Raw genomic sequence first — 27,253 nt, forward strand, 5'->3', positions numbered from 1 at the left:
ATGACTTTTCATAGAGTAGAAGGTCTCTTAAGTTTAGTTGCAAAATGATCCAGCTAGTTTCTCAGTCAAATAATTTCAGGAATTCTCTCAGAATTGCCAAATTTGTCTGACCAAAGTTACCTTTCCTGCAATGCAAAAAATAACAAGAGTGAAAAATCCCTTGTCTAAACTAGCATAAAAGAAAGGACCTCTGTTTTATTGGATTTGTCAGGTGGTGTCATTGAATCCAGCTCAGATTATGCCATTCATACAGCTTAAAAAATTACTGCTGCAAAGATTGAACAATTTTGCAATATTTTGAGGCAGACCCAACATCTGCATCATCTGGAGATAATGATGCTTTCATTCTCTATGCCAGCAATTCAAGCCTTACATCTGATACTCAGAGAGTTTTCACAGATGGTCCATTCCAACCTGCTCTTTTTCTGCTTTCCCTGGGTTTGTACTTTTTTAGGCATTTCCCATCTGTCTGTTTTAAAATCTTTAAATAGGTGGAATTTCTGGTGAAAGGAATGAATACTTTTATTCTGCCTCCAAATTCTTTCCCAATGATGCCACGTGCACATTAGAGCTGGCACACCCATACTTTGAAAAGGAGCATAAAGTTAAGAAGAAAAATATGGACCTGTTTTATATAATAGTGAGTCACTGCTGCATTTTAGTCACAGGCTACAGACAATAAAAGAGAAATGAAGCGTCAGTGATTGAATTGGGAATAATAGACAGAAGCTCTGTAGAGACAGAATCATCTCTTTTCAATTGAAAAGAAACATGTTCATTTACAGGATAGGTGCCCAGCCATCAGCCAATGAAGATGGCTTTAAAAACCTTCGTGGCCTAAGTGAATGGGACATACAATTATGGAAGTGGTTCCTGAATATCACTCAGAACAATACGCTTGAATCATATAAAAAATAACTGAGAAATAGGTACAGAGTAAAGAAAAATGGTATCAATAATTTTAATAAAAATGTTGAAATAAATAAATTCCTATTCCACAGTGGGGGAAAAATGTAACAGTATCTGTAACAATTGATTGTAATTAATACAAGCCTACTTTCCCTAGTTCAGCTAGGTAAAAAAAGGAACACAGAAAAGAGTGGTAGCTTTGCTTGGAACTAAGTCTGGCTTTCTGCAAGAAAAATGGTGTGTGCAACCATCTTTAGATTTCAGATTGCAATCCACTCTGTTTCAGTGGGAACTAGAAGGAAAATCTGCTCCTGTGTAAGCTAGGATATCCAAAACCATGTCAGTCAGTTCCAAAGTACTTTGAATCCAGGCCATATTTGAAAATCTGAGTTCAGTATATCACAGTCCACTCACATTTGTAATTCAGTACTGCTGTTGGAAAACTATATGAACACCTGCAGAAAGAAAGAGGAGCATATTCACCAGAATTGAAAGTACTGAAAATAAATTATTAACCAGGTTTGGGCAGTGTTAGTGTTTTCTGCCCAAAATTCAAGCCGATAAATATATCCTGTGGTGTAAAATCCATGTACCATGCCACAGCAAAAGCCATGGGCATTTGTCAACTTGGTGGAATATAAATTTAAAAAACAAGACAATGAAGAACTGAAAGATGCTTTTATGTCACATGAAGAGACAAGAATTAACAAGCAAGCCAGGAATAAAACTGAACTGAAATGAAGAAATGTGAGAAAAACAATCAGATTCATTTCACTAAATTACAGTAAAAACTGCAGGATAGATACATCAGTGAGATGTTATTAAAAGGCTAAAGGCCTTTTCCCACCAAATATTTGGAGACTCCCCATCTAATAGCAAACAGTCATGGATAAATAAGTTCTTCTCTAAAAATCCATGAACTGTCTCTAAATGTCATTTCCTATGAGCTATCATAGGAAGCCCCTGGGAATACTGTATGTGCTTTTGATCACATAATAACAATGTGACTTTAAAGTGTGGTTATTCTGGCATCTGGTCATACTTGAGGTTGTATGAGGCTACATAGGATAAGATTTAAACAGCTGGTGAATTGAGCAAAACAAACCAGATTATCATTTACTCTTTGGGGCTGCATATATTTTGTATAGCTTGATCTTATTCTAAGTAAACACTACACTGTCCTCCTGAAGGACACAGTGGAATGTCATGTTAGAACAAGTTCTTTCCAGAAGTATCTTTCTATATATCTCTTAAAGAAGGACAGGTTGAAGAAATGTGCTTTGCACTTTGTAGATAATGGGAAAATGACTAGTGTTTCAAAACCTGTATAAGTCGATTCCAGTAATCTTTCATGTACATAAGTTTTACCTTACAAGAGGAAAAATAATTTTATGGCGCCAGAATAAGCGCACAACGTACTATATCATTTGTGTATGAGATGGGCTGACATTCCTACTTACCAAAATCATAAGCTAGAATGTTCCAGAATTGAAACTTGTTAATCCAAGATATGCCTTAATTACTACATTAGCTCTTCCACCTTGGGTTGGAGAACTCTTACCCGGAATGAACTATCCAAGCCTATGCATGACCATAAAATATTCTGGTTTCAAAAGAAGAAAAAAAAATCACAGTGAACTTCTTCATGGCTCTATGGAATTAAGAGCATGTTACTGACTGCTAGGATAGGACCTAGCTAAATGAGGATAATATTAACAATCAGAAAAATCTTCCTGTGGAGCATCCATAAGGAATCAAAAACAACTGAGATGATAGAATATGAATCAGCCAAACGTAAATTTGCATTAATTAGCCAAAAGGATGAACCCTTTACACTCCTTAACACTCCTTCAACTCTTCTTGGTTGGATTATGACAGACTTTTGCCAGGAAATATTCAACATCAAGTTGATAGCATGGTTCAAAGTGATGAATATTTGTTATAACATTGACATTTCACACTAAACACAGACACACTCACATTAGCATAAAATAAAATTTTTTATGTGCACCCTTATATACAGACAAGTAAATTTTACATCACAAATATATAAGAAGACAGACCAAAACGTTCCAACATAATAACGAAGTTATCTACTAACAAATTATGTCCCTGTCAACATTCCCTAAGGCATACACATTTGATTTAGTATGTCATGGAACATGCCTTTCTCCATAAATATTCTTCCTCACCAGTTGTTCATGAAAAGGCTTACCTAGAAACGTGGATGTAATTTCTACTTATTCTATTTCATCACCTCCTCTGCAGCTCTGGCACTCTGTTGTGTTTTGTTTACAGAGTATGAACACTTGTGCTTTACTTTTTCCCTCCATTTAATGCTGCTGTATAGCAGGCTGAGGGTGTTGTCTAATTTGAAAGCCTTGGCCACTTAAAACGTGGCTGTCAGCAGCAGTTGCTAAGAAACTACAACTTAACTGCTTTCAAATACGGTATTGCTAAAGTGCAATTACCCACACCTGCTATTATTATTTATATGAGCTAATGTGTAATTCCTTCTTCACCATACTGGACACGTCCTCTCTTACCTCCCGTTTCAATAAGTCCCTTCTTTCTGGTAACTTCTGAGATCATTCCTCATCTCATCCAAACAAACATTTCAAACCACCTCCATATCCCAAATATTCCCTGAGCAGGGAAATGGGCCATAAAATATCTAAGTGTAGCTTAGAACGAGAGCACATAAATGCTCAGCTGGTCACTGTCACTTAGAAAACCGTGATTATGAGGCAGAGCCTCCAAATAAGTTTTCCCCTAAGAAAGATTGCATGTTTGAATAGGAGTGGATGGAAATTTTATATTTCAAGAAAGTGTTAATGAAGTAATAAAATATTTAACTAAAAAGTAAGTAGATAATTTAGCAACTCTGTTTCTATTAAGCCATACTTCAATGTTTTGATATATGAACAAAAAAAAATATACCAGTAATAAGGAAAATACCTGCAAGAGGAGTGGGTGTCTTATGGGTGGAAAACTTGCGTCCTTACCTTCTTTAACTTGTAAACATCTATTGATGCCTCTTGAATAAAAATGGCATCCTTTAAAGTATTTTGGCTGCATTCCACATCAGCTCAGACCATTCTGTTTACTAAGTAATTTCAACCATGTGAATTAAATGTCGCCCTCTTTGCTTTCTGGAAGTGAATGCAAACCTCTTGGAACCAGTCAAGCAGAGATGTGAATGAATGGAAGTTTAGGTCAGATAATGCAAGTGAACAATTCAAATGCAAAGAATTTGTAAAGCTTGATGCTTGCCCTTTTTCTGCAGCATGAGGTATGAAGCAATGCATGAGAGTAAGTGGGAACAGTCTTAGGAAGAGCATGGTACCTCTCCACAGGTGGGAACAGACAGCCTTGGTCTCCTCTTTCCTTCCACTCTGTTCCCACTCAGAGCTAAAGACACAAACCAGAGAAGAGGCTCTGCAGGGAGGCAGCTGTGTTAGCCTCAGTCCAGCTATGCTTTATTGCAGCTATATATCTTCTGAAGAGACCCTTGCTGCCACATGAAGATTCAGAAATGCTGGAAATTTGGCTTACATATGTCTCCAGTCACCCACATGGGCTCGCACAAAATAGAGAATATGAAAAGAAAAAAAAAATGGGAAAAAGAGAGTAGGGAAAAGGAAAAAAAAATAATCTTCTTAGCTAATAAATACAATCAGACAGATCTTACACTTTCACAAACACCTTAACAGAAAGTGATATATTCTAATGTAAATCTTGTTAGTCACTGAAACACTAGTTATTTAAGTTAAACTACTTGATTTTTAACATCTAGTTCACAGTCAAGGTACAATTCCTTGTTTCAATACTGTATTTGTTCTGCACATATGTAGTTTTTTTGGCACTTCAATTTTGAACATTTAAGCCTCTCAGTGGGGTGGTGAGGCAATGTACCCTGCATTAGACTGCAGAGGTAAACAACACGATTTCTAGCTGCATGTGATTGTTAATTATGCAAAGAAAAACTTTGGGAACAGTTATTTGTAAATACCTCATTCTCTAGTTCTAACTTTCAAACTACATAATACAAATGCAGTCATATTTTCCTGTATGAAAATATGAAAATGGCAGTAAATAAAAGAAAATAAAATGAAAAAAAAGCAAGTTCTGCATCAAAAGATATCATTGTGCAATTATTAAGAAAAACAAAGATGCATTTCATTCCCTAAAGGAGACCCTTAAGCTAACAGTTTCTTTCAGAGAATTTTATTTTCATTAAAAAACACTTTGATACCTCTAGATAACTTAAGAACACATTGTTAGAATATATTTCAACACATCTACTGCATAACTGCAGCAATGTAAGCTCAGGATAGTTCTTTGTATGAAAAAACCAACAACCCGCCATTTTCACAAAACTCCAATTTAGAGTGGAATGGGAATAATAAGTTGGAACAATAATTGCTAAAGATACCATTTGAACAACCACATTTGGAGATGCTCAGGAGATGTTGCTTTGTGGGACGGGAAGAGAATCAGCAGTCCCCACCACCCTGCTGTGATGGCCAAGCGGCAGAGGAGGTACCACCAAGGGTTTCCAACCTCCACCCTGATCTGCACCCAAATTATCACTCATGTTCTGAGCACAACATGAAGACACTAGATTGAATGCCATTTTTATGATAAATTTATCCATAGGAGTAAGACATTGAGGTTCAGGGTGTGCTTTTAAGAGCTCTTTGAAGGGAACAGAATTTGGTGGAAGGGCAACAGACTGCAGAGACTCCCAGGTGTACTCCTCTATCCCCAGACATATCCAGCTTTTTAAAGATTGTTTCAGCTCAATTTTTATTTGTTTTGCTTTTGGATGGATTAGAAATTCATTCTTCATCATATTCTGCTCGCTAACTGAGGCAGAGACCATAAAACACACAACTAATAATTCCAGGGATTCAAACTGCAGCCCTTGGCTGCCACCTAAAGGTTTGCTATACTGCTTTAGAGGGATACGACCAGACTCCATTCTTGTGTTTGGAATCAAAAAACGCTTGTCTACTACTACCCTTACAGGAAACCTCCATGGTCACTATTACTAAAAGAGATTTAGGGGAAAAAAATATTTGTTCTAAAAAATCCAAAAAAATCTCCACTAAAACAAAAAAAAATGAAGGAAAAAGAAATCCATGGTAGTTCAATAATACCACAGAAAGAATGATCACCTGTTTCTGCATGCATCTTCAATTTGAAAGACAACCTAAAACCTTTAAAAAAATAAAAACAAAGTATGTTACTTGGTTTTGATAAAAGAAGACAGCCAGAACAAAGAAACAGTACAAACTGCTGAGCAATGAATAGCTCAGGAACAAAAAAAGGGATGGTGTGCCCAGTCACCATTTGGGCAACACAATGAGGGCAGCAGGCAGTTTGTGTAGGTTTTATGCTTTCCACCAAGATCAGATTGATCTCTCCAGACACTCTGGAAATTCAAGCTCCTTAAAAATAGAAGGAGCTGAGACGGAAAAGAAAATCCTGGTCAGGGCTACTTTTAGCACCAACAGGCAGAATTCGGCTTCAATTCTCCAACTAGATACAACTATCTGATTGTCCTCAATTAACTCAAAATCACTGTTTCTTATTCACAGTGTCTGTATTAGCTGGGAAGTACTGACTTCTTTCAGAGGTTTTTTTTAATCTGTTTTAAAGTTTTTATTTTCAATGAACTCTCAGTTTTACACAATTAAATAATTTGTTGGGAAACCTAGAAACATATCTAGAATTTGTAACATTGCATGGTAAATGTTGCTTTGTTCCTTGTATGAGGAGACCTTCTCTTTGTTTCTTCTTCTGAGACTTTAGAATATTGGGTGTAGACCTGAATGAAAGTGATGCAGCCGCCAAGGAAAAATGGAAAACTAGCAGAGAAGCAGCCTACAGTTTGAAATTAACCTTTTGTATTATTAATGAACTTTTTATGACTTCTGTTATATGTTCATTGTATAAGTCTTATATCCTGGAGTACAAACAGCAAACAAAAGAATATATTAAGCAGAAGGTATTTCAATATAGAAAAATATCCTGTACTATCATAGGCTTAAAGAAATTCTGGACAACAAAAACCTGTTATTTCCTACAGTTTGAGTTTTGAAGTTTAATCCTCATTTACACATCCAACTCCATTTTGACTTTTCACAGGATCTGATCTGTTTTATTTTTGCTTCATCCGCTCCTCTTACAGGAATAACACCTCTCATGTTCTTACAGGGATATGGACTGACAAACTGACAATGATGCTCTAGATTGACAATGAAAAATAAACCAAGAATCTACAGAAAACTAGTGGTTTCCACCCACACATGGAAAGAAGCTTAGTGACAGTGTCATCTTGGCCTCCATTGCGAAAATTAAATCCCTCAAGTCCAAAAATGTCAGTTAAATCCCTCAATTTCCAAAAATGTCAGTTTACCAGTAAACTCATAATTGTACATTTTCAAGCTCTGATCATTGTATATTTGCAGTATTCCCTGGTGGACAGTTATTGGCTAAGGGCAAAAGATCTAGTCATTCTCTTCTGTCCTTTTGAGTGACCCATGTGTCTATGTCACCTGTGGCATGCACAGTTATATTTGAGGTTATTACCTGGATCACATCTCTTATGATGATCATAACCTCCCACGGCAGTTAGTAGGATAGTTTGTGTGTAGGCAAGGAGCATGTCACTGATATGCTCTCATACTGCCTATGGTGCTAGGTCTTTTGTCTTTTATTTTGGTTTGGCACCTGTATTTTTCTGTTCAGCAAGGTGAAGTTTTAGTTCAATTTGATGTAATGGAATCTTTACCAGTTTCAGAATCAGACAGGACACATCTACAGATTAACTTCATGCATTCTGTTTTCTTTTCCAAGGCCAAGTCATATAGTTTCGTTAATCACCTGTAGAAATGTGGACACTTAGAAAACTGAAAGAATTTAAATCAAGAAAGAATTGTAACGGTACTCTTTTCTGACCTCCTGTGTTGTACAGGTTATACAGCTTCACCCAGAAATTTAACATGAATGCTTATGTTTTATCTATGGTCTGTCTCTCATCCAACCATTGAGTCTTGATTTCAAGACCACCCATGATGGAAAATGGTGCCAAAGAAGAAGTTTCATCTGCAACATTTTTCTTCAAACACAGTTAGGATCACTAAATTACTCTGCAATCTCTATTTCCCCTCATTTTCCAGTGTTCATTAGTGTGTCATGTCACATGAGGATTATTTGCCGGTATGATATCACATTAACTAAATTTTAATGGAACAAAGTATTAGCATGGCTGTAACTTAATTTTGTAAAATATTTTCTATTTGTGATAAAAAGATACAGTCTAGCAAATCCTAAGGCAGCTGTGTACTCTATTCAAGCACATGTTAATTAGGGCCATGGTGTGGCCTTAATTTTGGTCTTCAGTTCATACTGATTTGACTGCTGAACAGTTCAATTACTCCTGACTGCCTCAACTCAGGATAGAACTGTCTGTCCCCAAAGAAGTGTCTGTTCTTTAGCAATACATTAATCCCACAGTCCCTCTCATGCCTTAGCCTGACTTTAGTCACAGCTGGTACCAGATGCTTCAGCAAAGGTGGAAATCATCTTTAAAGGAACACGTCACAGTGTGGTTGCAGAAGAAATTTCTGTGCTTCCTTAGAAAGTGGCCAGTTCTTGTTCTGAGGTACAAAAGGTTACCTTTGTTATGAGCTTTTATCCTGGCTAATGTAAAGGCACACACAATTCATACAAATATGTCATCTACATATTTCTTATCTACAGCAAACGAATTCCAAGAGTTAATTATATGTTATTTTAAAAAGAATCTTTGCTTTATTATAGCTTGAAGGATGAACAGTAAAACAAATAACTACAGTTCCACTGGATCCTGGAATTAGACAAGAGAAGACTTACTGATATGAATAAAAAAACTACAGGTAAATACCACACAGAGAGCAAGCAGGCTGTAATGTGCACACCATGTTTCCAGACTGAGGACAAGATCAGATGAAATTCCACCAGAAATGTTTAGAATCTTTGATAATTCTGGAAAACCATCCACTTCCTGTCCATGTTCGCCACCCCGCCCACTTCCCCCTTCTGCCACATGCACAATTTGCCTGTGGGATTTTTCCACCCATCGGCCACTGATCAATGCAGCAACTGAGCTATGAGCAGGAGAAAGATTTGCACTTATCAGTTACCCAGTAACAAACTTCTGCTTTTGAGCTTTTTTTTGAGCTTGATCCATAGAGGTTATACTGAGCTAATGAACTAATGAACTTTAATTTCTGTTAAGCAGCACCAGTGCTATTTATGAACCATATCTTAACTTTCCCTTTCAACCTCTAACACCCAATTTCCTCAAAAGTTTCTCAGAAGGAACTTCAATCTTTCAGAAGTCCCAAGAAATATTTCCTACTTATTATCTACAATATTCTACCTACTTTCTACCAGTTCCTTGTAAAACATAACATAGGAAACCTCTGGGAAATAACAAGTGAGCTAATGGTTGTCTGGGGCAAATATGGGAATTTTCTCTGTAAATTTCCAAAAATGTCAGGCCTACTGTACTATTACAGAATATTTCATCTGGACATTTGGTAACCCAAGGTCCTAAATCCAGGGGACAGAAAAGGGTGAAATTGCTGCAGAAGGAGGATGAGGAAGAAGATGCAATGCTGCTTGAGGCAGCTACAGCAGCAGCAATCATGACCTTGGGACTCTGTTAGGGAAATGAGAGACACAGAGAAGAAGTACGTGGGGAAAGCAAAGAGGCCTGTAAGTATCTGAGGATCCATTCAAGGTGACTGCGCGGAGGGAGGGTGAGAAAAAAGAATAAAAACTTTTTAATGCAGATGAGGAAGAAGGCAGAATGGGAGTAGTAGTATGCAATGGAAAGAAAACTAAAAAAAGGGAAAAAATTTAAGGAAGAAAAAAATTAAAACACCTGACGTATAATACAGTCACTTGACGGACACCTTTGTAGGCTCTCAGCACTAAGTGGAGATTACGTACTTTTTTCAAGTACCAGAGAGAAAGGTAGGAGACAGGCAACAAGAACAGAAGCAAATGGGTGAAGGTAAAATAAAGAAAAACACATGGTGTGCCAGCGCTCTGTGGACAGTTTGAGCTTGCAATAACAATTAAAAAAAAAAGGAAAAAAAAGTATGTGAAAGTGGTTGTTGCTCCTCTGTAGAAATAAAAATGCTATTTGCGCATGTCACAAACTATCCTGTGAAATGTGCGTTTTTCAGAGCTCAGCTGACTCAATGTCTGTGGTTCTATAAACCTGGTCTCTGCCCATCCTCCATGGAGCTGGAAAACAACATAGCTGCAAAGATGCTGTCACTGTTTTTGGGTGGGCTGCAGTCCTTTGTGAATATAAAACTAAAATGATATGCTCTTCTTTCTCTGTTAGTCACTGAAGGAAAACAGGAAAATGGCACACAAATTAGTAACACAGGATCAGGTCTTTCGCCCTTCAGGCCAAAGTCCCACTGAAATAAGGTTAATGAAATAACTCATCTGGCCTACTGCTCACCTGTCTATTCTTTTCAGAAATCAAGCCACGATGCCTGTAAGTCTGTGAATTAATATCTGGAAAGTATTAATGACAGCATATAGAAGAACCCCATGTAAATTTTATACTTTGAAGACAGACCACAGGGGAGCTCATCCCTCTGAAATACTACACAACACAGTGTATTTGTCAAAAGAAAACAATTCTGTCTAAAATACCAGTTCTGTTACATAAAAATGCATAGTGGAAATACCAAAAAATCTTAGTGTAACACTGTTCTTTAAAACTCTTCATGTGACAACAACTGAAATGTTCTTCTTTCAGAATACATCTGTTCAACTAAATATACTACTGGGGTTTTTCAGTAATTATTTCCAGAAAGAGATTTTTAGACCATTTCAATAAACAACTTCAGCTTTGACCACTTGTTGCAATTCATATTTTTATGGTTTTGAGCATCCTAGGGGGATTACATAGATAATTTCTTATGCTTCCTTGTCTGTAGAAAACTCATCCTACTCTTTCTAAGAGGACAGGGAACCTTCATTGAGGTCCCCTCAGTGCCAATTTACACATCAGCTGTCTGCACTACAGATCTCTTTAGAAATGAGTGTCTGTATAGAACCATAGAACTTAAAAGCATTGAGTTTAACCTAGTAAACCCTAAACAGAGTGATACCTTCTCCACCTGTGAAGAGACTGCTGTGTCTGTCTCGACTGCTGTGTCTGTCTCAACTGCTTGCTGACCATTTCTGCTGAGAACCCATCAGCATGGGATTTTTTCTTTTCTTGCAATAAGGTGAAGTATCTAAGGCTTATTGTCTTATAACACAGTCTTCTTCAGGGGACTTGTCAGAAGCACTGAAGTACATAAGACCACGCTCTGTGACTTTAGGAGAATTACATACTATTTTTTTAATATAAAAATTTTACAATTCAGTTGGTTATATAATCAAGGGAGAAAAGTGTATCAGCAAGGTATTGCAAGTAATTTTCTCAGAAAAGCAGAATGGAGACATTTCTGCCACATAAATCAGAAAAGAAAATAATTTTATAGCTAAAGCTTTCCAAATAAATTATGAATAACAATAGCATTTAGATGCAGTATACATAAGTCATCAGGCTGAGTATATGGAAACTAAATAGTGGTATTCCACCTGCCTCTACATGACATTGACCAAACTGTTAACACTGAGAAGGTAAATGAAAAAAGGTAGTAGTTCAGGTGTTGTCAAATAATTTCATGCAGGCCTCTGGAAGTTGCAAACCTAAGTAAGATTTGTACACTCACAAAAAATGTCCACCTGAAATAAATTTAAGCCTTCAGAAAAAATTAAATAGAGTATTGGACTATTTGGATAGCTGTTTTACCTTCAAAGGGACCATTTTCTCTTTGTGCCATGTACATCAGGGAGGTCAGTAGCATGGGCTGATAATGAAGGTAGGTATTAACAAAAAAAATAATGAAAAAATACTGTTTTGGGGAGTAAAGAATTTTCTTGGTTTGGAAACTGGCACTACCAGTTCTCACAATAAGAACTGAGCCTAGAAATGAAAATTAATGTGCACAGTTATAATATCTTATAAGGAAATGCATCATTAATTTTTCAGAATTACAAAATAAAAGCACATTTTGTTAAAAAATTGTGTACTGCACCAGGCAGCTGGAATTATATGCAGAATTTTTTTTCGTATTTAATAAACAGCATAGGTGGATTGCTCATAGTCGGCACTTCTGAGGAAGAGGCCTATGACTTCTTGGCAATTGTTTTTTGGGAATAGTCACTGATTTTGAATTGTTCCATTATTTTTAATTGATAGGTTATAAAGGATTTGCACAATACACTGGCCTTTTTATATGAAACAGATACAATTTTAGATTCAAATGCAGTATGAAGAAATGAACCCAAGTAATAGCAAATGCAATCATATCTGACAGACAAGCATATGATTCTTATAGGTAGTTATATTGCAAAAAAATTCAAATTGGCATGTCAGTGGGATCAAATGAAGCCACCAAATCCAAAACAATTACTGCACTGTAGCAGGATTCTATACTATTAAAATAGGGAAGCTGGAGAAAAGTAAAATTAATTTAACAATAGAAAAATGCTTTTTATGGGGATTTTAATTGTGTCTAAGATTGCATTATAATGTAAGAAATCACAAGATTGGATAATGAACACTTTTTATTTTAAAAAAGTTTTGATATTAGAAGCTGTAAAACACCATCAATCTTCCCTTTGCTGTCCTGGTTTGGACTCTCCCCCACAAAATGGCTCATTGAAGATGGTTGCAAACATTCAACCAAAAAAGGAACATGGTTTTTGTAAGAAAAGTTTTGGGTTTTTTGAGCAGCTCTACTTAACATTCATTGCAGATGCAATATTTTCAAAGCTGTTTCCTGAAAAGAGAAACTTCACCAACAAGGTGATAGACAATTGCATTTTGTTTCAATAAAGCAAATGCAAATACTGGAAAGAAGCCACAGTTATACTACTTCAAGAAATTTGGGATACATGTAATATAATAACACACTTTCCACCACAAAAATTCGTAGAAAAACTTAGGTAGGAAAAAGCCCCCTGAGGCCCAACTATCCCTCTGCTCAAAACAGGTCCAATTAGTTCAGTCTGCCTGGGGACATGTTCATCTGAGCTTCAACTTTCTCCAAGGACACACTGCTTCAAGGATTCATAGCCCTGTGGATAGGACAATGGATTGAGACTTCAAGTCCATTTCCAGTGGTGTTAAATTCCTTGTTACAGGAGTTTAAGAGTCATATACTCTCATATGTGACCTTGGATGAGTTAGTTTCTCACTTGCAAGCCTACAGGTATTATTCAAAACTCCTGCCTAATTATATAATTGCATTATAAACAATACATTCAAAGATGCTATCACTGCAAAGTAAATGTTTTTAAGTCCTTGGATTCCACCAGGGGAAGAATGAAGCTAAAGAAATAGGGCATTTTATATAAAAAAGACTACACTTTAACCTCTTATACTAGCCTCTAAACATTGAGGCCTGAACTATTGGCATCTTCAGCTCTTGGCTTTTTTACTGGTGACTTAATTCAGGGTGCATAGTTCTCACCCAATTGTGGCATCCTTTTCATTATTTTTTCAAGGTTTAAATTAATGACCAGAGTGGTTTCATTTTGGTTACCTTATTATCAGATTTTATATGAAAATTATCAAATTTTTTCTTCCACATTAAGCTTTAGGCATTGTCTTTCTGCTCATAATAGCAAATCCTTGCCTGATGTTCTCATCAGGAGTAGTGCATGTAATGACTGATTCCTATTTGTATGATGAACAACCTTTATTTAGAAAATGAGAAGATAATTCATGCTGTTGAGGACATGGCCATTTTCTTTATGCTGCTTATGATAATTTACATTCTGTCTAATAAATAGCTTCATATGCAATATATCTGTATGGGATATTTACTGTATCCTTCCTCCCATCAGCACCACTTAGACTATGCAGGTGAAAAATCTAAAACAGGAAGATTCCAGTTTCAGTCACATTTGCTTCTGCTGGCATTTTCTTTAATGATATTTCCTTGAATTTCTTCATGGATCATCTGACTCCTTTTTTCCCAGATATATCTGAATCACCATGAATTTGCAACATCATGATCTACAAATTACACATTACAGTACCCAAGAGGAGTAAACTGAGTTTAGTTCACCCATCACCGGTCTATCTTACTTCAAATAGCACCTGAGTTCTCAAGGGACATGTAGCTCTCCACCTACAGTGTTTGAGACTGTGACCTCTGAAATCACAGAGCTTTTAGGTTAAGAATGCCACAATATTTGAGGTACTGTAGATGCTACACTTCTTTCTGAATGTCATTGTGTACTGCTTTCTCACATCCCATATCCCCATTTGGGCTGTGACCACTCAAGGAATGATAGTCAGATGTCTGAAATGGGGGATTTTTCCAAAATGAAGCAAAAAAAGATGATACATCATTTAAAAACTCCAAGAGTGGGACCACGGGGTTGCTTCATTGCCAACTCTGCCTCAGCGCTCTTGAACAAACCTACCGTGTTTTGTTTCTGACCTCTGACATTCAGATGCTAAACCATCCATAGCTCCTCAAAGCTTAGCACAGGATCTGAAAAGGCTTCCGCAGCCCTTCATTCGTAAAGACAGTGAAACAGCACACTGTTTACACTGGTTGGTAGCATTTGCAGGACTTACTAACGTTGTACCCTGCACAGACAGACTCGGACGCGGCATAGAGATCCTTTTAGGATCCTGCGTGCGCTGTTATCTCTTGCCGGTATCAGAAATGAAGGATGCCATAGGGCTGGCCATCAGAGACCCGAGGTGGGCACACCTATCCCCTAAGGCAGCCGGGCGGGTGCCCGGCCACCAGCGAGTGACAGGGGGAGGTGCCCAGGTGAGTTTTACCTGCCGGGAAATGCCTCCACCCACGGCCTCGCCGGGGAGCGGAGCCCTCCAGAGGAGCACGGCGACAAGAGCCGCCGGGAGCGGGGCCGGGGAGCGGAGCCGGGCGGGCCCGGGAGGCGGCCGGAGGTCGCACCTTGGCCCGGCGGGGCTTTCCCGGCCCGCACGGCGCGGTACTTTCCGGCACGGCTAACCTTCGCGTTACTTCCACTGCGCCCGGAGGCATGGAAACTCCGGGCAGAAATCATTCGGCAGGGCGCTAAAGGAGGTGTTTTTAGGTGACATGAAGCGATCAGGGGCGTTTTGCCGGCCCGCACCAGGGGCCGGCGCGCTGCTGCCAGTGGGACACCCCGGGGAAAACGGCGGCGTTGCTGGGGCCTGGGGCAGCGCCGCGGGAGCGGAGCGGGTGGTGGAGGCGAGGGTCACACGAGCAAGCGGCGGCGGGGCACACGGAGCGAGGGCCGGCCCCGGCGGCGGGGCGGAGCGGCTGTCACGGGGCCGAGGTGCAGCGGGGGCTGGCGGAGCGGCGCTGAGCCGGCGGCCTTCGCCCGCTTCCCCGCCCGGGGGCAGCGGCCGTACTGAGCTCAGGGAGCCGCGACCGGAGCCGGCGCCGAACAAAGGCGCGGGCGGGCGCAGTGACTTCAGCGCCGGGCCCGCCCCCGCACTCCCGCCCGCGGAACCTGCCCCGCTGCCGTCTCCTGGCAACCCGCGGGTACCCGCGGGCACGGCGCGCACCCTCCGCGCAGCGCCGCCGGCCGCGGCCTCCCGCCCATTCCCTTGCCGTCCTCAGCAGACCCCCCAGCCCCGGCGCGCAGAGGCGGCCCCGGCGGCAGCTCGGGACGGCGGCGGGCAGCGCCCACCTGGCCCCGGCGGGGGCGGGCAGGGGGCGGCTGTCCCCGCCCCTCCCGGCGGCCGCCCTCCTCGCCCGAGGGAGGTGCGGAGCCGCCGCCGCCGCTCCCCGCGCGGTGCCAGGAGCCTCCCCGCGCCCCCCGGGCGGGGCGGGCGGCGGGGCGCCCCTGGCGCGCCGGGCTGGAGGCGGATGGAGGGAGCCAAGCTCCGCGCTCGGCGGGGGCCCCGCTGCTGCCGGGGGCGGGCCGGCCCTGGCGGGGCGCGGGGGCGCGGCAGGCGCTGCCCCCGAGATGCGGCGGCCCCCGCCCGCCCCGCCGAGCGCCCTACCTGTGCCGGGCCCGCCGCGCCCCTCCCCCGGCCCCGCCGCCGCCGCCCCCGCGGGGGCCGGGACTGAGCGCGCCGCGGCGCCGAGACACGGCCCCGAGAAGAGGGCGAGGGAGCGGGAGCGGTGCCGGCCGCGGCGCATGATGTGGGTGCCGCTGCTGGCGTGCCTCACCGCGGGGATCGTCTCCGTGCCCAGGTGCCAGCGCGGCCCCGGAGCCTTCCTCGGGGCGGCCCGGCTGCTGGCGGCCGTGCCGGGACTCTGCCAGCGCTGTAAGTGTCCGAGCGCCCGGGGCTGCTCGCGGTGCCCCGGCCGGTCGGGCTGTGGCCGGGTTTGGGTCTGGCGCGGGGTGGTGCGTGGGCGGGGGGCTCGCCCGGGCCCGGCGGCCGCCTCGGGGCGCAGCGCTGACAGCGGGACCGCCCGGCGCCAGCGGCACTCGCCGGCCGGGCCGAGCTGGCGGAGGGACGGTACCTGCGGGGAGAGCCGGGCTGGAGCGGCCGGCCCCTGCCCGAACCTCACACCAACGGGACCTGCCCGTGATTTACTTGTCCACGCCTTTGGGGAGCCGCGGTAGCTCCCGGGGAGCCGGCGGGAGTATCGGGCTCCAGAGTACTGCGGGTCCTGAACGCACCCTCCGCAACACTCCGTGGGGCGGCACCAGGACCCGCCCGGGGGACCCAAGCCAGGGATGGACAGTGCTTGGGGATGGTAGTGCTCTGTTTTACGTCGTTTATATGGCATGCAGTGGCAGGGTTAAATAGGGATAGAGCTACGAAAAGATTGTCTTCTGTTTACCTTGGGATAATGCGCTTGTTGACAGTGCCCCGGGAGCTACGGTCCTCGGGTGAAAAAGGGTCTGGTAAATGTGGGTGACCCCTCGTGTTGTGGAATTGTTTCCCAAAGCCCTGGGCATCAGTTTTAATGTGTGCAAATGTACCTTAGATAGTGGAGCAGTTGACAGAGCAAGCAGGTTAGTCAAGTTTTTCATAAAGGTTCTTTATTTAGCAAGCAGTGGTCATAAAAGCAGATTGGTTGTCATTCATCTTTCTGTATTTTTTTCTGCTTGTGGAATAATTGGCATTTCCCAGCTTAAGCCTGGAGCTGATTTGCAATGTTAACATGTAACCTCTAAGATTTACAATGGAAACATGTATTAGTCTTAAATTCTTTATTGCATATGTGACAAATTCATGCCCAATTCAGTAGGATTTGTCCAGTGCTATTAAAAACAATGGAATAATTTGTTAACTTTCATAGGATAATTTACTTTGCTTTTTTGGCTTCATATTTTGAATTCAGAACCAAACTAAATGTCAATAGGAAAAAGAATATATATTATTAAATTTCTTATGAAACATGACATCTTGTGTGTAGTATCCCAGATTCTTTTTTATGCAGTGCAATTGAGTTGAAAGGCTAATTGAAACTTTATGAAGAGGATGGTTCTGTGCCTGAATGCAGTGTTGTGCTTGCTCATGAGTGTAGTTCCTGGGTAGACACTAGTGCAAATAATGCATCAGAGCAGAATGCCACAGGGGGGAGGTTGTGCTTGGGGCTTTTGTGCAAAAGGATGCTTGCTGTCTTTGTTGTGCTTCATAGTGAAAATATATATGGGTGATGCGTCATGGGTTATGTGTTTATTGTGACAACAGCTCTCAGATTGGGCAGACTGTAACTCAAATAGACCTTGTTTTTTCCTTTTCATTTGAAATCTCTGCTAATTCATGAAAGCTGAAAGGCACACTGAATTCTTTCCTTCATACATAATCACTTTACAGGCTACAGCCACTGTTGAAGCAAGAAGAATGTTTTGTTTTGTTTTTCTGTGAATGAACACATGAAATCTTTTTGTTATTATGAATGTTGTTTGTGATTTTTACATTTGGTTGTGATAGCCGGCACAGCACCACCTGGATTCTTTGAATGTCTGCAGGCTGCTTTCAAAGAGACTGGGCAGCAGCTCCGTGTACAGATATTTGGCAGCAAGGCTTTGTTCAAGCAGCCACTCCTCTTTGCTTCTGCATCGACAGTGCTGGGCATGGAGAAAAGCATCGTGCTCTTCCCGTGCCATCAACAAGTCCAGTTTATTTATGTGCAGAGTTGGCAGAACCTGCCTATCTGTTTCACTGAATCTCCAGTTCTAAAAGAGACTGGAAATAATATGAAATCTACACAGAACTCACATTTATTTTCATTCTTGTTGGAGCATTTGTGGCTCTTCTACTTGAAAAATGGAGAGCCTGATTCTACCTGAGGTATTTGTACTGCAAACTGCAGTTTGAGATGTGAGTCATTGCTTGGGGATAAGTAAAGGTAGGATTTGGCACAGGGCTTGAAGTTACAAGGAGTGCAAAAGGAAATCTCACAATGCTGTAAATTTGCAATTCCCAAATTACAGGTTCTGTAAGCTCAGATAAAAAGAGTAGTGTTGCTGCCTTCTACAAAGAGTCCCTTGTTCAATAAGGAACCAAAAGGAAATTTGCAGTTCAGTAAGCCAACTATAACAAATACCTGACCTAAGAATCAAGTTAGTTCTGTAGGGATTTCTACAGATCCCTACATTTATGTTTGAGCATTAAAACCTGACAAACTCCTAAAGATGTAAACCAGTGAACTGAATAAAAGCTGGATTCTACAGCAAGAGCATGTGTACGCATTGTGCTAGCCAGTTGAGTAAGTGCTCACTTCAGTGAAGGCAGTTCCCTTGCCTTGTTCAGAAACCAACTGCTGAAACTCTTATTTTTTACCTGCTGTATAAGCCCATGGGTTATGTGGGGCTTAAGTACTGAAGAATGACTGATTGGTCAGAGTTAACAAAGGACATTGGTTGAAATCTCAGCAGTGTCCCAAAACCAGTTATAATTAATATTGAAATCTCAAAACTAAGGTATTTGGTGCTTTCCAAAATACCTAGGGAGTTATTCTTCTATGAAGCTCAAGTAAACACAGCCTACTTGTGATGTGCAAACAAGGATGGGATGGAATGAAAATCTTTATCTCAGATGTAAAAGTTGGAGAACAGTCACTCAGCAGTTCTCTTAGATAGTTGTGATTGACAGGTCTCTTTAAATACCAACTTTAAAAGTTTGTATTTTCAGTCTTCTTGAGAGTGTCATTTGGAAAGACCACTGGGAAAAGTGGAGGATCTGTGATCACAAAGGGGTCAGTTGTTGATTGATTTATGCCAATAGCATGACTTTTGATTAATTAACTTCCTTCCATCAAGGCCTTTGGTGCTTCACCAGTCTTGCCATCAGATTTCCATGTGTTCCATCTAGTAAAAAAGTTTTATAAACAATTACTGTGTTACTTCTCAATGGAATAACAAAAGCAATTCAAACCACCTATGGAAGTTTTTGAAGAAAGGTGATCAGGAAATGTCCCATGACACACACAGAGGCACACAAAAAAGTCTGAAATAAAAGATACATCATGATAGCTTTAATTGGTGTTTGTCTGTTAATTCTCTTGCATACCCATGTGGCCCATTTTCCTTTGGGACTCAGTGGAAGAAGCTGAACTGTATGGAACACCCAACACTGAGCCAGTTTGGCTTTTCTTGAGGCTTAAAACAATCCAAGAAGAAGAGAAAACTCATTCTGCTCCCTAGGAGTAATGGACCATCTTTGGGAAAGCCAGCCTTTTGGGAACCTTTGGGAACCAGCCTTTGGGAAGAACAGCCTGGGTGTTTGAGAGGGCTGTAAGTTGCAGTTCTGAGGAATAGCAAAGGAGAGGTTAGTTTATGTGAGCATTGCTCAATGAGCATATTTTGCCAATAACATGCATACATTTGCTTTGCAAATTGCACACTTCTCATAATCTGTTGCAATTTCATGTCTCTTCAGGGGGCTTATGTGGTAAGGTTTTTTTTTTTTTTAATTTTATTTCATTTAGTTTATTTAATTTTTTTTAATTTCATTTAGTTGAATTAAACTCTTAGTTACATGTATAGTATTTACAATGTTTTCATGCTACAGATGTTTGAGATGAGACTAGGAAAAGAGAGGAGAGGGACAGTTGGTGAACTAGAGGAGCAATAACCATACTCTTGATGCTCTGGGAAGGTTGTCTCTGTCATTTTGGGTATGCTATTGGTGAGAAAAATTATCAAAGCAGTCTGAAGATTGGATGCAGCAGAAATACTCTCTACAGTTTGAAGAGGCAGTTGCTTCTTTTCGGGCCTTTAAACTTTCAAGGACTGGAACTGCAACAACTGTGAAAGCAAAAAATTACACCCCATTAGTCAAGAGGCCTGAATGAATAAATTTGATTTTCCATTAAAGTACAATCTTAAGTTTAATTTACTTCCCCAGACCATCAGAAAGATGTCAGAATGTGAACTTCATGGAAGCTAAAGAAAATCTTCATTAAACAACCTCCATTCCACAAGAGGACATTAAAATGTCAGATTATAACCTCCCATATACTTTATAGAGCACATAAATGCTGGTAATATTCTTCAAATCCCTATGAAGAATTTGTGATGACTTGTCCATGTTGGGTCTTGGGTTTGGGATAATCAGAACTAACTACTAATTACTGTAGGACAAGAAAAATTGAAGATATTTTATTTACAAATTGTGTGAGTTGACATGGGCTGCTGATATATCTCAAGACTTTTTCAGAAAGTCAGAGTCATCATTATTTTTGTAAGTTCATACTTGGAAACTAGCGACCTCACAGTTCTGGGTGCCTTCTCCCAAGTAACAAGTTGTAAGATGAGTGGAAATAGCCTCAAGTTGTGCCAGGAAAGGTTTAGATTGGATATCAAGAAAAATTATTCACTGAAAGGGCTGTCACGCCTTGAAATAGGCTGCCTGGGGAAATTAAGGGGTCACAATCCCTGGAGAGATTTAAAAGACATATTGATGTGATGCTTAGGAACATGTTTTAGTGGTGGGCTTGTGCTGGGTTAACAGTTGGACTAGAGGATTTAAAGGATCTTTTCCAGCCTAAATGATTCTATGATTCAAGGACGTACTCCTGAGCCTTTCTTATCCTCATCTCTGAGAAGTTCTGGCACTTATATGAAGGTGGAATCATTCAGGACAACAACCTGAAGAACAGAAGCCTGAGATAGGTGTACGTAAACTCAAGTTTTTTCATGTAAATATATATCAATGTAGAGGATTAGTGGTGGACCTGGCAGTATTGGGTTAAGCGCTGGTCTACATGATCTTAGTGGTTCTTTCCAACCCAAGTTATTCTGATTCTATCCTATGATTCTATGAATAGATCTGATGTAAGAAACATTAACCTTAAAGTACAAATTAAATCTACATTACCTAAATGATTTTTTTTTCAACAACGTAAGTTTTAAAAACTAGAATATAGAAAAACTGTACTTGTTTAGATCAGGATTGGTGTATCTTAGGCAGTGATTGGGATATAGTGAGTTCTGTCAGGGTAAAAAGGACAAGTGGAAAACCTTGGTGTTTTGACCTTTAAAATTTGCTCAGTGTTCTTAAAATATGTTAATGGTACTAAAATCATGTTATATTTTTGAAACTTATATTTGTGAACTGTTTAGTGCTTTTACTGTAACTGGTAATCCAGACATCTTGGTATAAATTTGACTTCTCATAATGAATTTACTGAAAATTGAAAACTAGACAGAGAAATTCTGAAAGAAAAATCAGTTCCGTTTTGTTAATAAACTTTTTGTGGGTTTTGTTTGTATGTTTGTTTGGTTGGTTTTGGTGTGTGTGCTTTTTTTTTTTTGTTTTTTAAATAAAATTCTTAGGGCCTCAGTGCTTCTCATTCTACTTGCATCCTCCTTTATGGTGAAGTCTTGTTTTCAAAGTTCCTGTATCTCCACTACTAATTTCTGATTTCTGTCTAACAGAGTGGAAACATGTAATAATTCTTTCTCATCTGCTTAAGCAAACATAATTTTTGATGGACAGAGTAGGATATGGTCTGTTATTCCTTTCAAAGTACTTGAACTTTATTATTTTTTTTTCCTTTTGGCAGTTTACATAAATAGCCTTGGGCTATTTAGTTTAACTTTTGGGAAGGAAGTGGGGTTCTGATGAATTAGTTCACTGTACACTGTAATGGAACCTTTCTCCAAGAAGAAAAGTAAGCTTCTTGCCAGCCATTCAGGATCCCTCATGTTCTGGTGGCAGAACAAGAATACCCCTTGAGTAAAATGTGTTTCAGGATTATTGGAATTTACAGCATTAGAAAGCTGCCAAAAAAGCAACTTCTAGCTGAGGCTAAATTGGCCTAAATTAAAAACTTTGCAAAGCTCATAATTGATTTTTTTCTTCATATGTTTCTCTGCTTCCCATGACTTCATTGTCATATGCCTGTGGTGACTTCTTGGTTTTTTACCCATAGTGACAATAATAGTGAGTCTGAAATATTTATGGTCATCAAAAGATACTGAGACAAATATTTTAACTGTAATTCTTGGCGGAGAAAATTTCTGTAGCTTCAGGCGGGTAGAATGATGTTCCTGGATGTTTGATTTTTATTTTGCTTTGGCCTCTTCTGTGCCCACTGATTTGGGAGTTAAGTCGTTAGCAGCAGTAGTTCGTCAGGTTTAGATATTGAAGACTTTAGTATTTCTGCAGTTGTAGCAGTATTATGAATACTGCTGCATGATGTATGGTGGCATCACAAAAGTAGTCCAAGTGTGATTAAACCAGTAGCTGCCCTTTCCAAAATAAATTCTGTTCCTTCTCGATGTTCAAGGGAATTAGGCTAAGTGAATTCTGTTTGTTCTCTACTTGAGAGTACAACTTTTTTTCCATCTTATCTCTGCAGGGTGGAAAGGGTTAGTACTGTGCTGAGGACAACTTGCTTCTCTCAGATGGGAGCTTCTTCCTGGAAACAACCAAGTTCCCATCTTTTTGTTCAAACAAGACTACCAGGAAATAGGAAAAGTTGTAACAGCTTACGCCCTGGCACAAATGGCACAAAATAACTAAATATAACTAATGACATCAGCAAGCAGGCTCTTCCAATCTAAGCAAAATTGTTGGAGTGCATTTTGCTATTAAAAATGTTGTGGCAATACTTCAGAACATTAAATAAACCACTACCTGTTTAAAACCTAGAATTTGCACATTTGAAGTCTGTCCTTTAAGGAGCATTTAAGCTGCAGCTGCAGACCTTACACATATGTGAATACTTCTTTGAAGGAGCAGAAGCAGAAGCTTGCATTCAAACAGTCTGTGTGCACCTGTAGTTTAGGTATAGTCAGTATGTGAGTCTGCATATTTTATAGCCCACAGTCATGTTTTGTGCAACCTTTGCCCCCAAATCATACAAATTTTACAGGTTAAACCTAAAATAGAGGTTGGCCAGTGTCTGTTTCTAGACAGGTTGCTTGAGTTTTGAGGTTTTTAATTATGAAAAAATCCCAGAAAGCTTTTTACTAATTTGTCTCAGGGACAATAACCATCTTTGGAGATTGAAAATCCTATGGAAAAGCAAATTACTGAAATAACAAATACCAAAGTCTTGGTATTCTAGAAAACAGTAACATTTTTTAAATAGCCCTCTTGAATAAATGCTCCTCCCAATTTGTGGACTACATACAAGTCCTTAGGGAGTGGTGGTTAACCTCTCTGATACCAGTCTTAAGTTTTATTTAATATTCTTGAGGTTTTCTCATTACTAGTGTAAACTATGTATTATGTGTTCAATGTTTTATTTCAACTCTGACCTAATCCACACGTGCGCAGCTTTTGGTTTGGGGATTTTGGTTTCTTTCAGGAAAATCTTCTTTAAAGGCACAACTCAGTTTATCATTTTGTGTTCAGAACTGACGGACTTGTTCCCCCTAGGCTGTCAACTTTGGGAATTTCAGTCTAAAATGCAGAGCAGGTTTGTTCCAAACCACCATGTATGCAGATAAGAGAGAGTGAAATAAGCTGTTTCCGTTGCTATGGACTAAGAACCTATCAGGTGGTCTTTGGTGACACTATGTGGGAAAAAATAGCTCTGAGCTATTCTTAGCAGTTGCCAATCCTCCGCTCTGCTGCTGGGTTTGTGAATGAAGACACAGTGCCAGGATGAGGTCATGTTCCTATGGAGCAGAAAGCAACAATTTGGTGATGATTAGATATGCAATTAAAAGGTACATTAGAGAAACAACTGGAGGGCTGAAGGCCTGGTTGGAGGAGGTAGAGTGCTAGAGAAGACAGGTGGGAGATAAAGACTGGCCTTGTCTTCTATTCAAGGCTGAACTTCTTAAGCAGGCACAAAATAGTTATTTTTATCTAACTTTATAACCATGACCTCCTAATTAATTAAGACTTTATAGAATATGCAGGAATATACCAACCATTCAGGGCTCTTGATGGGTTACTTGCTAGCAGCGCTTACTAATGCACAAGAAATTGAATTAGCAGTGATATCTGGCAGTAGCCATTCCAGGCTTTGCTTGAGCAGCATGGCTATTCGATCTGGTCAGCTCCAACAGAGCTTCTAGCAGCTGTAGATGACTGGAGCACAGTGATCCCTATGCCCATCCTAGGACACAGAATTAACACAACTCTGCACATCTTGAAGTTTCCTGGAAATGAATGGACTTAATAAAAAAAAAAAAAATTAAGCTCTCTGGTTCCATATGCTTTGCATTTTTATTAGTGTAAAGCTGTGTAAACAGGACCATCGAACCTTCCCCATAGAAGCATTAGCTTTTATGACTGTGGGAAATGAATCTCTTCTAATGATATAATCCTAGTAAATTTCCTTATATGTTTTTATTTGTAAGAGACAGGATAGGTTAGTTTCTGAAGCCAAGTAGTCTTTGACTCATTGTTTGCAGGCATGGATTGCATCAACAGAATGTAACCATCTCCCAGAAAAGCAGGAAGTTTCATAGAAAGGAGAGGCTACAAGTAAAGTTTGCCAAGAAACAAAAATTGTGTTGTGAAAAATTTCAAGGTTGCATTGCTTGTTTTCATTCTGTGTTGTGGCTTGGGAACAAAGTGAGACCGGAGTAGTCAATAGATCTCTCTCTCATAGTCAAGGCCATGTCTGAGGCTGTGGTTTGAACATTGTGTTTTTGAGTCCTAACTGCGATACCAGTAGCTACTATGGGCAGTACCTTTTCTAAAATGCTGTTATATACATCTTTCTGAAAACAAACAAACAAAAACCACAACAAAAACCAACCAACCAAACAAAAAACTTTCAAAATTGATATATATACTTGAAAAACTTGGGTGGCTAGGCATCTGTCTGAAGCTTGTGTTCCCCAAGTCTTCATCTTGAATGATCCGCAACCTTCGTGTAAGTGCGGGAACTTTTCAGAGAGATGAGATTAAGATACATAGAGACTCAGAGAATATCAGGAGTATCTCCTTGAATCGTAACATCATTTAGGCTGGAAAAGACCCTTAAGATTCTCTAGTCAACTGTTAACCCAGCATAAGCCCACCACTAAAACATGTTCCTAAGCATCACATCTGCATATCTTTTAAATACCTCCAGGGGATGTTGACTCTTGCTACTTCCCTGGGTACCCCTTTCAGTGAAGATATTTTTCCTGATATCCAATCTAAACCTTCCCTGGCACAACTTGAGGCCATTTCCTTTTGTCTTATTGCTTGTTAGCTGGGAGAAGAGGCCAACCCCATTACAGAGCAGACTTATGATGCATTTTCTATCCTCCAGCATCAACTGTGACTTGTTTTCTGCCAGGGCTTCCCTAATGCTGTGTTGACAGAGGTGTCCTCCCCTTTTGTCTGCCCTGTTCAGCTGAAATCCAGCGTCAGCTCTCTCCGGTGGCATCACTCAGACCTTGCACAATGTGCAAAAAAGGAAGATCTTGGCGTTTTTGTCCTCATGCTTTGCAAAGGCACAAACTCAGGAAGGGTAGACTGCTGCTTTGCTTTGCATTTTTATGACTTATTAAATCACCTGAGTAACTGTCACTAATGACCCTCATGTTTAAAAGGTACTGTTTTCATACAGTAATGTAGATTAATTCGGGAATTCCAAAACTCTCTGGGGTATTGGCAGAGTTAGGAATGGAAAGTCCCTATCAGTTATCAGGACTTGTTCACTAGTGATTCTTTTCACTCCATGTATGCATATATGCAAAGACTTCTTATTCAATCTCACCTCTGCCTCTTACCATCTCTGTAACTACATTATGGTTCATCTCTTCCAGTTCCATTTCTCTTTTTGGGAACACTGTAACAGTTGATTAGTTGGGGGGGAATGGTGCGGCGGTGGTTAGCTTGTTTGTTTGTTTGGAAAGGTGTTTTTATTTACTTGCCAGGTTTACAGAAGTATTTTTTGAGAGCTCAGAATTTAGCAGTGTTTTTCACCTTTCTTTTACACATCTTTATTTTCTTAGCAAAAACATGTCTCTGCCATGCAGAGTTTTAGTTTACTGCTTCTTCTGTTGCTGGCAAAAAAACATTTTATAATCAGTGTGTGTGTTCTTTCACTGAATAGTGAAACTAAAGTGCCCACCCATTAATGGAGAAGTGAAACAAATTAACAAATCCCATATATAATAGAAAAAAAAAAAAAAAAGAAGAGGAAAGAAAAGTTGTTCGGTGTTCTTCTCAAGCAATCTTAGGATTTTATTATAAAGCATAAAAAGTGTACAGTATTCAATTTGAAATCTCCTTTCCTGGGCAAGGTTGAGTACCTCTTAAAGCTGATTTTGAGGCATACCTTGTAATAGTCTTGAAAAATCTGGTGATGACATAGTGTGTTTTTAAAGCATGGCACAAAAGGCAGAATTATTTCTTGTTTGGAAAAAAAGAAGAAGAGGGGAAAAATCCCTAATTCCAGGACTGGGTTTTAGGATTGGCAGTTAAAGCACAGACTTTTTTTTTTTTCCTGTAACCTGAGCAAGTAACAGTCCAACACAATAATCATGGAAAAATAATCCCTCCTCTGTAGCATTTTTGTAATGCTTTTTATTGTACCTGCACACTCAGCCAAAGTGAATCAGGAAGCCATGTGTTAGGTGGGACAGTCGCTGTCTGTCCCCTCTGCAGGGTCATGTTGCTCTGCTCTGAAGGCAGAAAGGTGAAGGTAACTGCAGTATACGGCATGAAAGCTGCACCTTTCCTCATAAATTAGGCTGTATATGAGATACTGAAGGCCTCGTTCATTATCTGTGCAGAGGGGTAGCCTGGCTGATTGCTGTCCTCGAACAAGATTAGATGCATAAATGAAGTTGCACAGTAGAAGCTGGGTAATTACCTATCTTCTTGCCTTAATGAGTGTTCACCAGTCTGATGGCCATGATCAGGGAG

General features: G+C 40.4%; 1 protein-coding gene across 3 annotated transcripts in view; it reads left to right on the forward strand.

The window, feature by feature from the left end:
- Positions 1 to 16,031: 16,031 nt before the first annotated feature.
- Positions 16,032 to 27,253, forward strand: part of ITGB8 (integrin subunit beta 8) — a 48,779-nt gene continuing 37,557 nt past the window's right edge. For 2 of the 3 annotated variants that reach the window (XM_066318487.1, XM_066318491.1), the window contains exon 1: positions 16,036 to 16,288. In XM_066318487.1, coding sequence (XP_066174584.1) covers positions 16,159 to 16,288 — 130 coding nt within the window. In that variant the 5' untranslated portion in view covers positions 16,036 to 16,158. Of the gene's footprint in view, positions 16,289 to 27,253 lie in introns of all 3 variants that reach the window. The other variant, XR_010743533.1, reaches the window with a different exon arrangement.

Source organism: Sylvia atricapilla, chromosome 1, assembly GCF_009819655.1.
Source record: "Sylvia atricapilla isolate bSylAtr1 chromosome 1, bSylAtr1.pri, whole genome shotgun sequence".
Classification (NCBI taxonomy): Eukaryota; Metazoa; Chordata; class Aves; order Passeriformes; family Sylviidae; genus Sylvia; species Sylvia atricapilla.